General features: G+C 57.7%; 2 protein-coding genes across 3 annotated transcripts in view; one reads left to right on the forward strand and one right to left on the reverse strand.

Moving 5' to 3' along the window:
- The window catches only part of LOC138638900 (low density lipoprotein receptor adapter protein 1-B-like), a 91,959-nt gene extending 87,921 nt beyond the window's left edge, over window positions 1-4,038 (reverse strand). The window contains exon 1 of one of the 2 annotated variants that reach the window (XM_069728617.1): window positions 3,848-4,038. In XM_069728617.1, the coding sequence (XP_069584718.1) occupies window positions 3,848-4,019 (172 nt within the window). In that variant the 5' untranslated portion in view covers window positions 4,020-4,038. The remainder of the gene's footprint in view (window positions 1-3,847) is intronic. The other variant, XM_069728616.1, reaches the window with a different exon arrangement.
- A 53-nt stretch (window positions 4,039-4,091) lies between these two features.
- IFT172 (intraflagellar transport 172) overlaps window positions 4,092-12,988 on the forward strand; it is a 115,672-nt gene continuing 106,775 nt past the window's right edge. The window contains exon 1 of the mRNA XM_069728618.1: window positions 4,092-4,281. Coding sequence (XP_069584719.1) covers window positions 4,243-4,281 — 39 coding nt within the window. The 5' untranslated portion in view covers window positions 4,092-4,242. The remainder of the gene's footprint in view (window positions 4,282-12,988) is intronic.

A 12,988-nucleotide genomic window follows, 5' to 3' on the forward strand; every position in this document is an offset into this window, starting at 1 on the left:
AGGATATAACCGAGGGACGGAGGAGGAGGAGGCCGGTGACAGGAGGATATAACCGAGGGACGGTGGAGGAGGAGGCCGGTGACAGGAGGATATAACCGAGGGACGGAGGAGGCCGGTGACAGGAGGATATAACCGAGGGACGGAGGAGGCCGGTGACAGGAGGATATAACCGAGGGACGGAGGAGGCCGGTGACAGGAGGATGAGGCCGGAGACAGGAGGACATAACCGAGGGACGGAGGAGGAAGCCGGAGACAGGAGGAAATAACCGAGGGACGGAGGAGGAGGCCGGTGACAGGAGGATATAACCGAGGGACGGAGGAGGCCGGTGACAGGAGGATATAACCGAGGGACGGAGGAGGAGGCCGGTGACAGGAGGATATAACCGAGGGACGGAGGAGGAGGCCGGTGACAGGAGGATATAACCGAGGGACGGAGGAGGCCGGTGACAGGAGGATATAACCGAGGGACGGAGGAGGCCGGAGACAGGAGGATATAACCGAGGGACGGAGGAGGAGGCCGGTGACAGGAGGATATAACCGAGGGACGGAGGAGGAGGCCGGTGACAGGAGGATATAACCGAGGGACGGTGGAGGAGGAGGCCGGAGAAAGGAGGATATAACCGAGGGACGGAGAAGGAGGAGGCCGGTGACAGGAGGATATAACCGAGGGATGGAGGAGGAGGAGGCTGGTGACAGGAGGATATAACCGAGGGACGGAGGAGGAGGAGGAGGCCGGTGACAGGAGGATATTACCGAGGGACGGAGGAGGAGGCCGGTGACAGGAGGATATAACCGAGGGACGGAGGAGGCCGGTGACAGGAGGATATAACCGAGGGACGGTGGAGGAGGAGGCCGGTGACAGGAGGATATAACCGAGGGACGGAGAAGGAGGAGGCCGGTGACAGGAGGATATAACCGAGGGATGGAGGAGGAGGCCGGTGACAGGAGGATATAACCGAGGGACGGAGAAGGAGGAGGCCGGTGACAGGAGGATATAACCGAGGGACGGAGGAGGAGGAGGCCGGAGAAAGGAGGATATAACCGAGGGACGGAGGAGGACGGTGACAGGAGGATGAGGAGGAGGCCGGTGACAGGAGGATATAACCGAGGGACGAAGGAGGCCGGTGACAGGTGGATATAACCGAGGGACGGAGAAGGCCGGTGACAGGAGGACATAACCGAGGGATGGAGGAGGAGGCCGGTGACAGGAGGATATAACCGAGGGACGGAGAAGGACGGTGACAGGAGGATGAGGAGGAGGCCGGTGACAGGAGGCTATAACCGAGGGACAGAGGAGGCCGGTGACAGGAGGCTATAACCGAGGGACGGAGGAGGCCGGTGACAGGAGGATGAGGAGGGGGCCGGTGACAGGAGGATATAACCGAGGGACGGAGGAGGCCGGTGACAGGAGGATATAACCGAGGGACAGAGGAGGCCGGTGACAGGAGGCTATAACCGAGGGACGGAGGAGGCCGGTGACAGGAGGATGAGGAGGGGGCCGGTGACAGGAGGATATAACCGAGGGACGGAGGAGGCCGGTGACAGGAGGATGAGGCCGGTGACAGGAGGATATAACCGAGGGACGGAGGAGGAGGCCGGAGACAGGAGGATGAGGAGGAGGCCGGAGTCAGGAGGACATAACCGAGGGACAGAGGAGGAGGCCGGTGACAGGAGGATATAACCGAGGGATGGAGGAGGAGGAGGCCGGTGACAGAAGGATATAACCGAGGGACAGAGGAGGAGGAGGCCGGTGACAGGAGGACATAACCGAGAGACGGAGGAGGAGGCCGGTGACCGGAGGATATAGCCGAGGGACGGAGGAGGCAGGAGACAGGAGGATATAGCCGAGGGATGGAGGAGGCCGGTGACAGGAGGATGAGGAGGAGGCCGGAGACAGGAGGACATAACCGAGGGACGGAGGAGGAAGCCGGAGACAGGAGGATATAGCCGAGGGACGGAGGAGGAGGAGGCCGGTGACAGGAGGATATAACTGAGGCATGGAGGAGGCCGGTGACAGGAGGATATAACAGGCATGGAGGAGGCCGGTGACAGGAGGATATAACCGAGGGACGGAGGAGGAAGCCGGTGACAGGAGGATATAGCCGAGGGATGGAGGAGGAGGAGGCCGGTGACAGGAGGATATAACTGAGGCATGGAGGAGGCCGGTGACAGGAGGATATAACTGAGGCATGGAGGAGGCCGGTGACAGGAGGATATAACCGAGGCATGGAGGAGGCAGCCGGTGACAGGAGGATATAGCCGAGGGACGGAGGAGGCCGGTGACAGGAGGATGAGGAGGAAGTTGGAAACAGGAGGACATAACCGAGGGACGGAGGAGGAGGCCGGTGACAGGAGGATATAGCCGAGGGACGGAGGAGGAGGCCGGTGACAGGAGGATATAACCGAGGGACGGAGGAGGAGGCCGGTGACAGGAGGATATAACCGAAGGATGGAGAAGGAGGAGGCCGGTGACAGGAGGATATAACCGAGGGACAGAGGCGGAGGCCGGTGACAGGAGGATATAACCGAGGGACGGAGAAGGAGGAGGCCGGTGACAGGAGGATATAACCGAGGGACAGAGGAGGAGGAGGCCGGTGACCGGAGGATATAGCCGAGGGACGGAAGAGGCCGGAGACAGGAGGATATAACCGAGGGACGGAAGAGGCCGGTGACAGGAGGATGAGGAGGAGGCCGGAGACAGGAGGATATAACCGAAGGATGGAGAAGGAGGAGGCCGGTGACAGGAGGATATAACCGAGGGACAGAGGCGGAGGCCGGTGACAGGAGGATATAACCGAGGGACGGAGAAGGAGGAGGCCGGTGACAGGAGGATATAACCGAGGGACGGAGGAGGCCGGAGACAGGAGGACATAACCGAGGGACGGAGGAGGAGGCCGGTGACAGGAGGATATAACCGAGGGACGGAGGAGGAGGCCGGTGACAGGAGGATATAACCGAGGGACGGAGGAGGAGGAGGCCGGAGACAGGAGGACATAACCGAGGGAAGGAGGAGGAGGCCGGTGACAGGAGGATATAACCGAGGGACGGAGAAGGAGGAGGCCGGTGACAGGAGGATATAACCGAGGGACGGAGAAGGAGGAGGCCGGTGACAGGAGGATATAACCGAGGGACGGAGAAGGAGGAGGCCGGTGACAGGAGGATATAACAGAGGGACAGAGGAGGAGGAGGCCGGTGACAGGAGGATATAACCGAGGGATGGAGGAGGAGGAGGAGGCCGGTGACAGGAGGATATAACCGAGGGACAGAGGAGGAGGAGGAGGCCGGTGACAGGAGGATATAACTGAGGGACGGAGAAGGAGGAGGCCGGTGACAGGAGGATATAACCGAGGGACAGAGGAGGAGGCCGGTGACAGGAGGATATAACCGAGGGACAGAGGAGGAGGAGGCCGGTGACAGGAGGATATAACAGAGGGACAGAGGAGGAGGAGGCCGGTGACAGGAGGATATAACCGAGGGATGGAGGAGGAGGAGGAGGCCGGTGACAGGAGGATATAACCGAGGGACGGAGGAGGAGGAGGAGGCCGGTGACAGGAGGATATAACTGAGGGACGGAGGAGGAGGAGGCCGGTGACAGGAGGATATAACCGAGGGACGGAGGAGGAGGAGGCCGGTGACAGGAGAATATAACCGAGGGACGGAGGAGGAGGCCGGTGACAGGAGGATATAACCGAGGGACGGAGGAGGAGGCCGGTGACAGGAGAATATAACCGAGGGACGGAGGAGGAGGCCGGTGACAGGAGGATATAACCGAGGGACGGAGGAGGCCGGTGACAGGAGGATATAACCGAGGGACGGAGGAGGAGGCCGGTGAATTTCCCGCTCTTACTCCGGTGGCGGCCCAGGCTCGGGCTCCTCATCATCGCTCTCCCCGCGGACCTCAGGGCGTCCATGGCACCGGACGGTTTGTAGAGGGGATAACGCCGGTGGGTGACGCCCATCAGGGGTGGAGTATAATGAGGCCACGCCCACTGACTCCATTCTCTGCCTCCTCTACTCATGGCGCCGGCGTCTTACGTCAGAGTCACGTGGTTACGTTGACGCTCTAGTTGCGTCCTGCAGGCTGTTACCTTGGCAACCACCAGAGGCTGAAAAGCTGCAGCTGCAGGAAAGCCACAGACGTCACGGGAACAAGAACGGGACCGGAGGAGAAGAGCGGCGGGAACTACCGACAGCAGGAACTACCGGCGGCGGGAACAACCGACAGCAGGAACTACCGACAGAATGCAGCTGAAACACATGAAGACCCTGCTGAGCCCCCAGGTACCGGACACTGCAAATACTGCTCCCTGTCCTCCCCTCCTTCCCCCTGTATACTGGATACATCTGCCCCTCCTCCCCCTGTATACTGGATACATCTGTCCCTCCTCCTCCTGTATACTGGATACATCTGCCCCTCCTCCCCTGTATACCGGATACATCTGCCCCTCCTCCCCCTGTATACTGGATACATCTGCCCCTCCTCCCCCTGTATACCGGATACATCTGCCCCTCCTCCTCCTGTATACTGGATACATCTGCCCCTCCTCCCCCTGTATACTGGATACATCTGTCCCTCCTCCCCCTGTATACTGGATACATCTGCCCCTCCTCCCCCTGTATACTGGATACATCTGCCCCTCCTCCCCCTGTATACTGGGTACATCTGTCCCTCCTCCCCCTGTATACTGGATACATCTGCCCCTCCTCCCCCTGTATACTGGGTACATCTGTCCCCTCCTCCCCCTGTATACTGGATACATCTGCCCCTCCTCCCCCTGTATACTGGGTACATCTGTCCCCTCCTCCCCCTGTATACTGGGTACATCTGCCCCTCCTCCCCTGTATACCGGATACATCTGCCCCTCCTCCTCCTGTATACTGGATACATCTGCCCCTCCTCCTCCTGTATACTGGATACATCTGCCCCTCCTCCCCCTGTATACTGGGTACATCTGCCCCTCCTCCCCCTGTATACTGGGTACATCTGCCCCTCCTCCCCCTGTATACCGGATACATCTGCCCCTCCTCCCCCTGTATACTGGATACATCTGCCCCTCCTCCCCCTGTATACTGGATACATCTGTCCCTTCTCCCCCTGTATACTGGATACATCTGCCCCTCCTCCCCCTGTATACTGGATACATCTGCCCCTCCTCCCCCTGTATACTGGATACATCTGCCCCTCCTCCCCCTGTATACTGGATACATCTGTCCCTCCTCCCCCTGTATACTGGATACATCTGCCCCTCCTCCTCCTGTATACTGGATACATCTGTCCCTCCTCCCCCTGTATACTGGATACATCTGTCCCTCCTCCCCCTGTATACTGGATACATCTGCCCCTCCTCCTCCTGTATACTGGATACATCTGTCCCTTCTCCCCCTGTATACTGGATACATCTGCCCCTCCTCCCCCTGTATACTGGGTACATCTGCCCCTCCTCCCCCTGTATACTGGGTACATCTGCCCCTCCTCCCCCTGTATACTGGGTACATCTGCCCCTCCTCCTCCTGTATACTGGATACATCTGCCCCTCCTCCCCCTGTATACTGGGTACATCTGCCCCTCCTCCTCCTGTATACTGGGTACATCTGCCCCTCCTCCCCCTGTATACCGGATACATCTGCCCCTCCTCCCCCTGTATACTGGGTACATCTGCCCCTCCTCCCCCTGTATACTGGGTACATCTGCCCCTCCTCCTCCTGTATACTGGATACATCTGCCCCTCCTCCTCCTGTATACTGGATACATCTGCCCCTCCTCCCCCTGTATACTGGATACATCTGTCCTTCCTCCCCCTGTATACCGGATACATCTGCCCCTCCTCCTCCTGTATACTGGATACATCTGCCCCTCCTCCTCCTGTATACTGGGTACATCTGCCCCTCCTCCCCCTGTATACTGGATACATCTGCCCCTCCTCCCCCTGTATACTGGATACATCTGTCCCTCCTCCCCCTGTATACTGGGTACATCTGCCCCTCCTCCCCCTGTATACTGGGTACATCTGCCCCTCCTCCCCCTGTATACTGGATACATCTGCCCCTCCTCCCCCTGTATACTGGATACATCTGCCCCTCCTCCCCCTGTATACTGGATACATCTGCCCCTCCTCCCCCTGTATACTGGATACATCTGCCCCTCCTCCCTCCTGTATACTGGGTACATCTGTCCCTCCTCCTCCTGTATACTGGATACATCTGTCCCTCCTCCCCCTGTATACTGGATACATCTGTCCCTCCTCCCCCTGTATACCGGATACATCTGCCCCTCCTCCCCCTGTATACATCTGCCCCTCCTCCCCCTGTATACTGGATACATCTGCCCCTCCTCCCCCTGTATACTGGATACATCTGTCCCTCCTCCCCCTGTATACTGGATACATCTGCCCCTCCTCCCCCTGTATACTGGGTACATCTGTCCCCTCCTCCCCCTGTATACTGGATACATCTGTCCCTCCTCCCCCTGTATACCGGATACATCTGCCCCTCCTCCCCCTGTATACTGGGTACATCTGTCCCCTCCTCCCCCTGTATACTGGATACATCTGTCCCCTCCTCCCCCTGTATACTGGGTACATCTGTCCCCTCCTCCCCCTGTATACTGGGTACATCTGTCCCTCCTCCCCCTGTATACTGGATACATCTGCCCCTCCTCCCCCCTGTATACTGGATACATCTGTCCCTCCTCCCCCCTGTATACTGGATACATCTGCCCCTCCTCCCTCCTGTATACTGGGTACATCTGCCCCTCCTCCCCCTGTATACTGGGTACATCTGCCCCTCCTCCCCCTGTATACTGGGTACATCTGCCCCTCCTCCCCCTGTATACTGGATACATCTGCCCCTCCTCCTCCTGTATACCGGGTACATCTGTCCCCTCCTCCCCCTGTATACCGGGTACATCTGTCCCTCCTCCCCCTGTATACCGGATACATCTGTCCCTCCTCCCCCTGTATACTGGGTACATCTGTCCCTCCTCCCCCTGTATACTGGATACATCTGCCCCTCCTCCCCCTGTATACTGGGTACATCTGTCCCTCCTCCCCCTGTATACTGGATACATCTGCCCCTCCTCCCCCTGTATACTGGATACATCTGCCCCTCCTCCCCCTGTATACCGGATACATCTGCCCCTCCTCCCCCTGTATACTGGATACATCTGCCCCTCCTCCCCCTGTATACCGGATACATCTGCCCCTCCTCCCCCTGTATACTGGGTACATCTGTCCCCTCCTCCCCCTGTATACCGGATACATCTGCCCCTCCTCCCCCTGTATACCGGATACATCTGCCCCTCCTCCCCCTGTATACTGGGTACATCTGTCCCTCCTCCCCCTGTATACTGGATACATCTGTCCCTCCTCCCCCTGTATACCGGGTACATCTGTCCCTCCTCCCCCTGTATACCGGATACATCTGCCCCTCCTCCCCCCTGTATACTGGATACATCTGCCCCTCCTCCTGTATACTGGATACATCTGCCCCTCCTCCCCCTGTATACTGGATACATCTGTCCCTCCTCCCCCTGTATACCGGGTACATCTGTCCCTCCTCCCCCTGTATACTGGATACATCTGTCCCTCCTCCCCCTGTATACCGGGTACATCTGTCCCTCCTCCCCCTGTATACTGGATACATCTGCCCCTCCTCCCCCTGTATACTGGGTACATCTGCCCCTCCTTCCCCTGTATACTGGATACATCTGCCCCTCCTCCTCCTGTATACTGGATACATCTGCCCCTCCTCCCCCTGTATACCGGATACATCTGCCCCTCCTCCTGTATACTGGATACATCTGCCCCTCCTCCCCCTGTATACTGGATACATCTGTCCCTCCTCCCCCTGTATACCGGGTACATCTGTCCCTCCTCCCCCTGTATACTGGATACATCTGTCCCTCCTCCCCCTGTATACCGGGTACATCTGTCCCTCCTCCCCCTGTATACTGGATACATCTGCCCCTCCTCCCCCTGTATACTGGATACATCTGCCCCTCCTTCCCCTGTATACTGGATACATCTGCCCCTCCTCCTCCTGTATACTGGATACATCTGCCCCTCCTCCCCCTGTATACCGGATACATCTGCCCCTCCTCCCCCTGTATACTGGATACATCTGTCCCTCCTCCTCCTGTATACTGGATACATCTGCCCCTCCTCCCCCTGTATACTGGATACATCTGCCCCTCCTCCTCCTGTATACTGGATACATCTGTCCCTCCTCCCCCTGTATACTGGATACATCTGTCCCTCCTCCCTCCTGTATACTGGATACATCTGCCCCTCCTCCCCCTGTATACTGGATACATCTGCCCCTCCTCCCCCTGTATACTGGATACATCTGCCCCTCCTCCCTCCTGTATACTGGGTACATCTGTCCCTCCTCCTCCTGTATACTGGATACATCTGTCCCTCCTCCCCCTGTATACTGGATACATCTGTCCCTCCTCCCCCTGTATACCGGATACATCTGCCCCTCCTCCCCCTGTATACATCTGCCCCTCCTCCCCCTGTATACTGGATACATCTGCCCCTCCTCCCCCTGTATACTGGATACATCTGTCCCTCCTCCCCCTGTATACTGGATACATCTGCCCCTCCTCCCCCTGTATACTGGGTACATCTGTCCCCTCCTCCCCCTGTATACTGGATACATCTGTCCCTCCTCCCCCTGTATACCGGATACATCTGCCCCTCCTCCCCCTGTATACTGGGTACATCTGTCCCCTCCTCCCCCTGTATACTGGATACATCTGTCCCCTCCTCCCCCTGTATACTGGATACATCTGTCCCTCCTCCCCCTGTATACTGGATACATCTGTCCCTCCTCCCCCTGTATACCGGATACATCTGCCCCTCCTCCCCCTGTATACTGGGTACATCTGTCCCCTCCTCCCCCTGTATACTGGGTACATCTGTCCCCTCCTCCCCCTGTATACTGGGTACATCTGTCCCCTCCTCCCCCTGTATACTGGATACATCTGTCCCTCCTCCCCCTGTATACCGGATACATCTGCCCCTCCTCCCCCTGTATACTGGATACATCTGCCCCTCCTCCCCCTGTATACTGGATACATCTGCCCCTCCTCCTCCTGTATACTGGATACATCTGCCCCTCCTCCCCCTGTATACTGGATACATCTGTCCCTCCTCCCCCTGTATACCGGATACATCTGCCCCTCCTCCCCCTGTATACTGGGTACATCTGTCCCCTCCTCCCCCTGTATACTGGATACATCTGTCCCTCCTCCCCCTGTATACTGGATACATCTGCCCCTCCTCCCCCTGTATACTGGGTACATCTGCCCCTCCTCCCCCTGTATACTGGATACATCTGTCCCTCCTCCCCCTGTATACTGGGTACATCTGTCCCCTCCTCCCCCTGTATACTGGGTACATCTGTCCCCTCCTCCCCCTGTATACTGGATACATCTGTCCCTCCTCCCCCTGTATACTGGATACATCTGTCCCTCCTCCCCCTGTATACCGGATACATCTGCCCCTCCTCCCCCTGTATACTGGATACATCTGCCCCTCCTCCCCCTGTATACTGGATACATCTGTCCCTCCTCCCCCTGTATACTGGATACATCTGTCCCTCCTCCCCCTGTATACTGGGTACATCTGCCCCTCCTCCTCCTGTATACCGGATACATCTGTCCCTCCTCCCCCTGTATACCGGATACATCTGTCCCTCCTCCCCCTGTATACCGGATACATCTGCCCCTCCTCCCCCTGTATACTGGGTACATCTGTCCCTCCTCCCCCTGTATACTGGGTACATCTGTCCCCTCCTCCCCCTGTATACTGGGTACATCTGTCCCCTCCTCCCCCTGTATACTGGATACATCTGTCCCTCCTCCCCCTGTATACTGGATACATCTGTCCCTCCTCCCCCTGTATACCGGATACATCTGCCCCTCCTCCCCCTGTATACTGGATACATCTGCCCCTCCTCCCCCTGTATACTGGATACATCTGTCCCTCCTCCCCCTGTATACTGGATACATCTGTCCCTCCTCCCCCTGTATACTGGGTACATCTGCCCCTCCTCCTCCTGTATACTGGATACATCTGTCCCTCCTCCCCCTGTATACTGGATACATCTGTCCCTCCTCCCCCTGTATACTGGATACATCTGTCCCTCCTCCCCCTGTATACCGGATACATCTGTCCCTCCTCCCCCTGTATACCGGATACATCTGCCCCTCCTCCCCCTGTATACTGGGTACATCTGTCCCCTCCTCCCCCTGTATACTGGATACATCTGTCCCTCCTCCCCCTGTATACTGGATACATCTGCCCCTCCTCCCCCTGTATACTGGGTACATCTGCCCCTCCTCCCCCTGTATACTGGGTACATCTGTCCCTCCTCCCCCTGTATACCGGATACATCTGCCCCTCCTCCCCCTGTATACTGGATACATCTGCCCCTCCTCCTCCTGTATACTGGATACATCTGTCCCTCCTCCCCCTGTATACTGGGTACATCTGCCCCTCCTCCCCCTGTATACTGGATACATCTGCCCCTTCTCCTCCTGTATACTGGGTACATCTGCCCCTCCTCCCCCTGTATACTGGATACATCTGCCCCTCCTCCCCCTGTATACTGGATACATCTGCCCCTCCTCCCCCTGTATACTGGATACATCTGCCCCTCCTCCTCCTGTATACTGGATACATCTGTCCGTCCTCCTCCTGTATACTGGATACATCTGCCCCTCCTCCCCCTGTATACTGGATACATCTGTCCCTCCTCCTCCTGTATACTGGATACATCTGCCCCTCCTCCTCCTGTATACTGGATACATCTGCCCCTCCTCCCCCTGTATACTGGATACATCTGCCCCTCCTCCTCCTGTATACCGGATACATCTGCCCCTCCTCCCCCTGTATACTGGATACATCTGCCCCTCCTCCCCCTGTATACTGGATACATCTGTCCCTCCTCCTCCTGTATACTGGATACATCTGTCCCTCCTCCCCCTGTATACTGGATACATCTGTCCCTCCTCCCCCTGTATACTGGATACATCTGCCCCTCCTCCTCCTGTATACTGGATACATCTGTCCCTCCTCCTCCTGTATACTGGATACATCTGCCCCTCCTCCTGTATACTGGATACATCTGCCCCTCCTCCCCCTGTATACTGGATACATCTGTCCCTCCTCCCCCTGTATACTGGATACATCTGTCCCTCCTCCCCCTGTATACTGGATACATCTGCCCCTCCTCCCCCTGTATACTGGATACATCTGCCCCTCCTTCCCCTGTATACTGGATACATCTGCCCCTCCTTCCCCTGTATACTGGATACATCTGCCCCTCCTCCTCCTGTATACTGGATACATCTGCCCCTCCTCCTCCTGTATACTGGATACATCTGCCCCTCCTCCCCCTGTATACTGGATACATCTGCCCCTCCTCCCTCCTGTATACTGGGTACATCTGCCCCTCCTCCTCCTGTATACTGGATACATCTGTCCCTCCTCCCCCTGTATACTGGGTACATCTGCCCCTCCTCCCCCTGTATACTGGGTACATCTGCCCCTCCTCCCCCTGTATACTGGGTACATCTGTCCCTCCTCCCCCTGTATACTGGGTACATCTGTCCCCTCCTCCCCCTGTATACTGGATACATCTGTCCCTCCTCCCCCTGTATACTGGATACATCTGTCCCTCCTCCCCCTGTATACTGGATACATCTGCCCCTCCTCCCCCTGTATACTGGATACATCTGCCCCTCCTTCCCCTGTATACTGGATACATCTGCCCCTCCTTCCCCTGTATACTGGATACATCTGCCCCTCCTCCTCCCCCTGTATACTGGATACATCTGCCCCTCCTCCTCCTGTATACTGGATACATCTGCCCCTCCTCCCCCTGTATACTGGATACATCTGCCCCTCCTCCCCCTGTATACTGGATACATCTGCCCCTCCTCCCCCTGTATACTGGATACATCTGTCCCTCCTCCCCCTGTATACTGGATACATCTGCCCCTCCTCCCCCCTGTATACTGGATACATCTGCCCCTCCTCCCCCTGTATACTGGGTACATCTGCCCCTCCTCCTCCTGTATACTGGGTACATCTGCCCCTCCTCCCCCTGTATACTGGATACATCTGCCCCTCCTCCCCCTGTATACTGGATACATCTGTCCCTCCTCCCCCTGTATACTGGATACATCTGCCCCTCCTCCCCCTGTATACTGGATACATCTGCCCCTCCTCCTGTATACTGGGTACATCTGCCCCTCCTACCCCTGTATACTGGATACATCTGTCCCTCCTCCCCCTGTATACTGGATACATCTGCCCCTCCTCCCCCTGTATACTGGGTACATCTGTCCCCTCCTCCCCCTGTATACTGGATACATCTGTCCCTCCTCCCCCTGTATACCGGATACATCTGCCCCTCCTCCCCCCTGTATACCGGATACATCTGTCCCTCCTCCCCCCTGTATACCGGATACATCTGTCCCTCCTCCCCCTGTATACCGGGTACATCTGTCCCTCCTCCTCCTGTATACCGGGTACATCTGTCCCTCCTCCTCCTGTATACCGGATACATCTGCCCCTCCTCCCCCTGTATACCGGATACATCTGCCCCTCCTCCCCCTGTATACCGGATACATCTGCCCCTCCTCCCCCTGTATACCGGGTACATCTGTCCCTCCTCCCCCCTGTATACCGGATACATCTGCCCCTCCTCCCCCTGTATACCGGATACATCTGTCCCTCCTCCCCCTGTATACCGGATACATCTGTCCCTCCTCCCCCTGTATACCGGGTACATCTGTCCCTCCCCCTGTATACCGGATACATCTGCCCCTCCTCCCCCTGTATACTGGGTACATCTGCCCCTCCTCCCCCTGTATACTGGATACATCTGTCCCTCCTCCCCCTGTATACTGGATACATCTGTCCCTCCTCCTGTATACTGGATACATCTGTCCCTCCTCCCCCTGTATACCGGATACATC

The sequence above is a fragment of the Ranitomeya imitator genome, chromosome 5 (genome assembly GCF_032444005.1).
Source record: "Ranitomeya imitator isolate aRanImi1 chromosome 5, aRanImi1.pri, whole genome shotgun sequence".
In the NCBI taxonomy this organism is placed as follows: domain Eukaryota; kingdom Metazoa; phylum Chordata; class Amphibia; order Anura; family Dendrobatidae; genus Ranitomeya; species Ranitomeya imitator.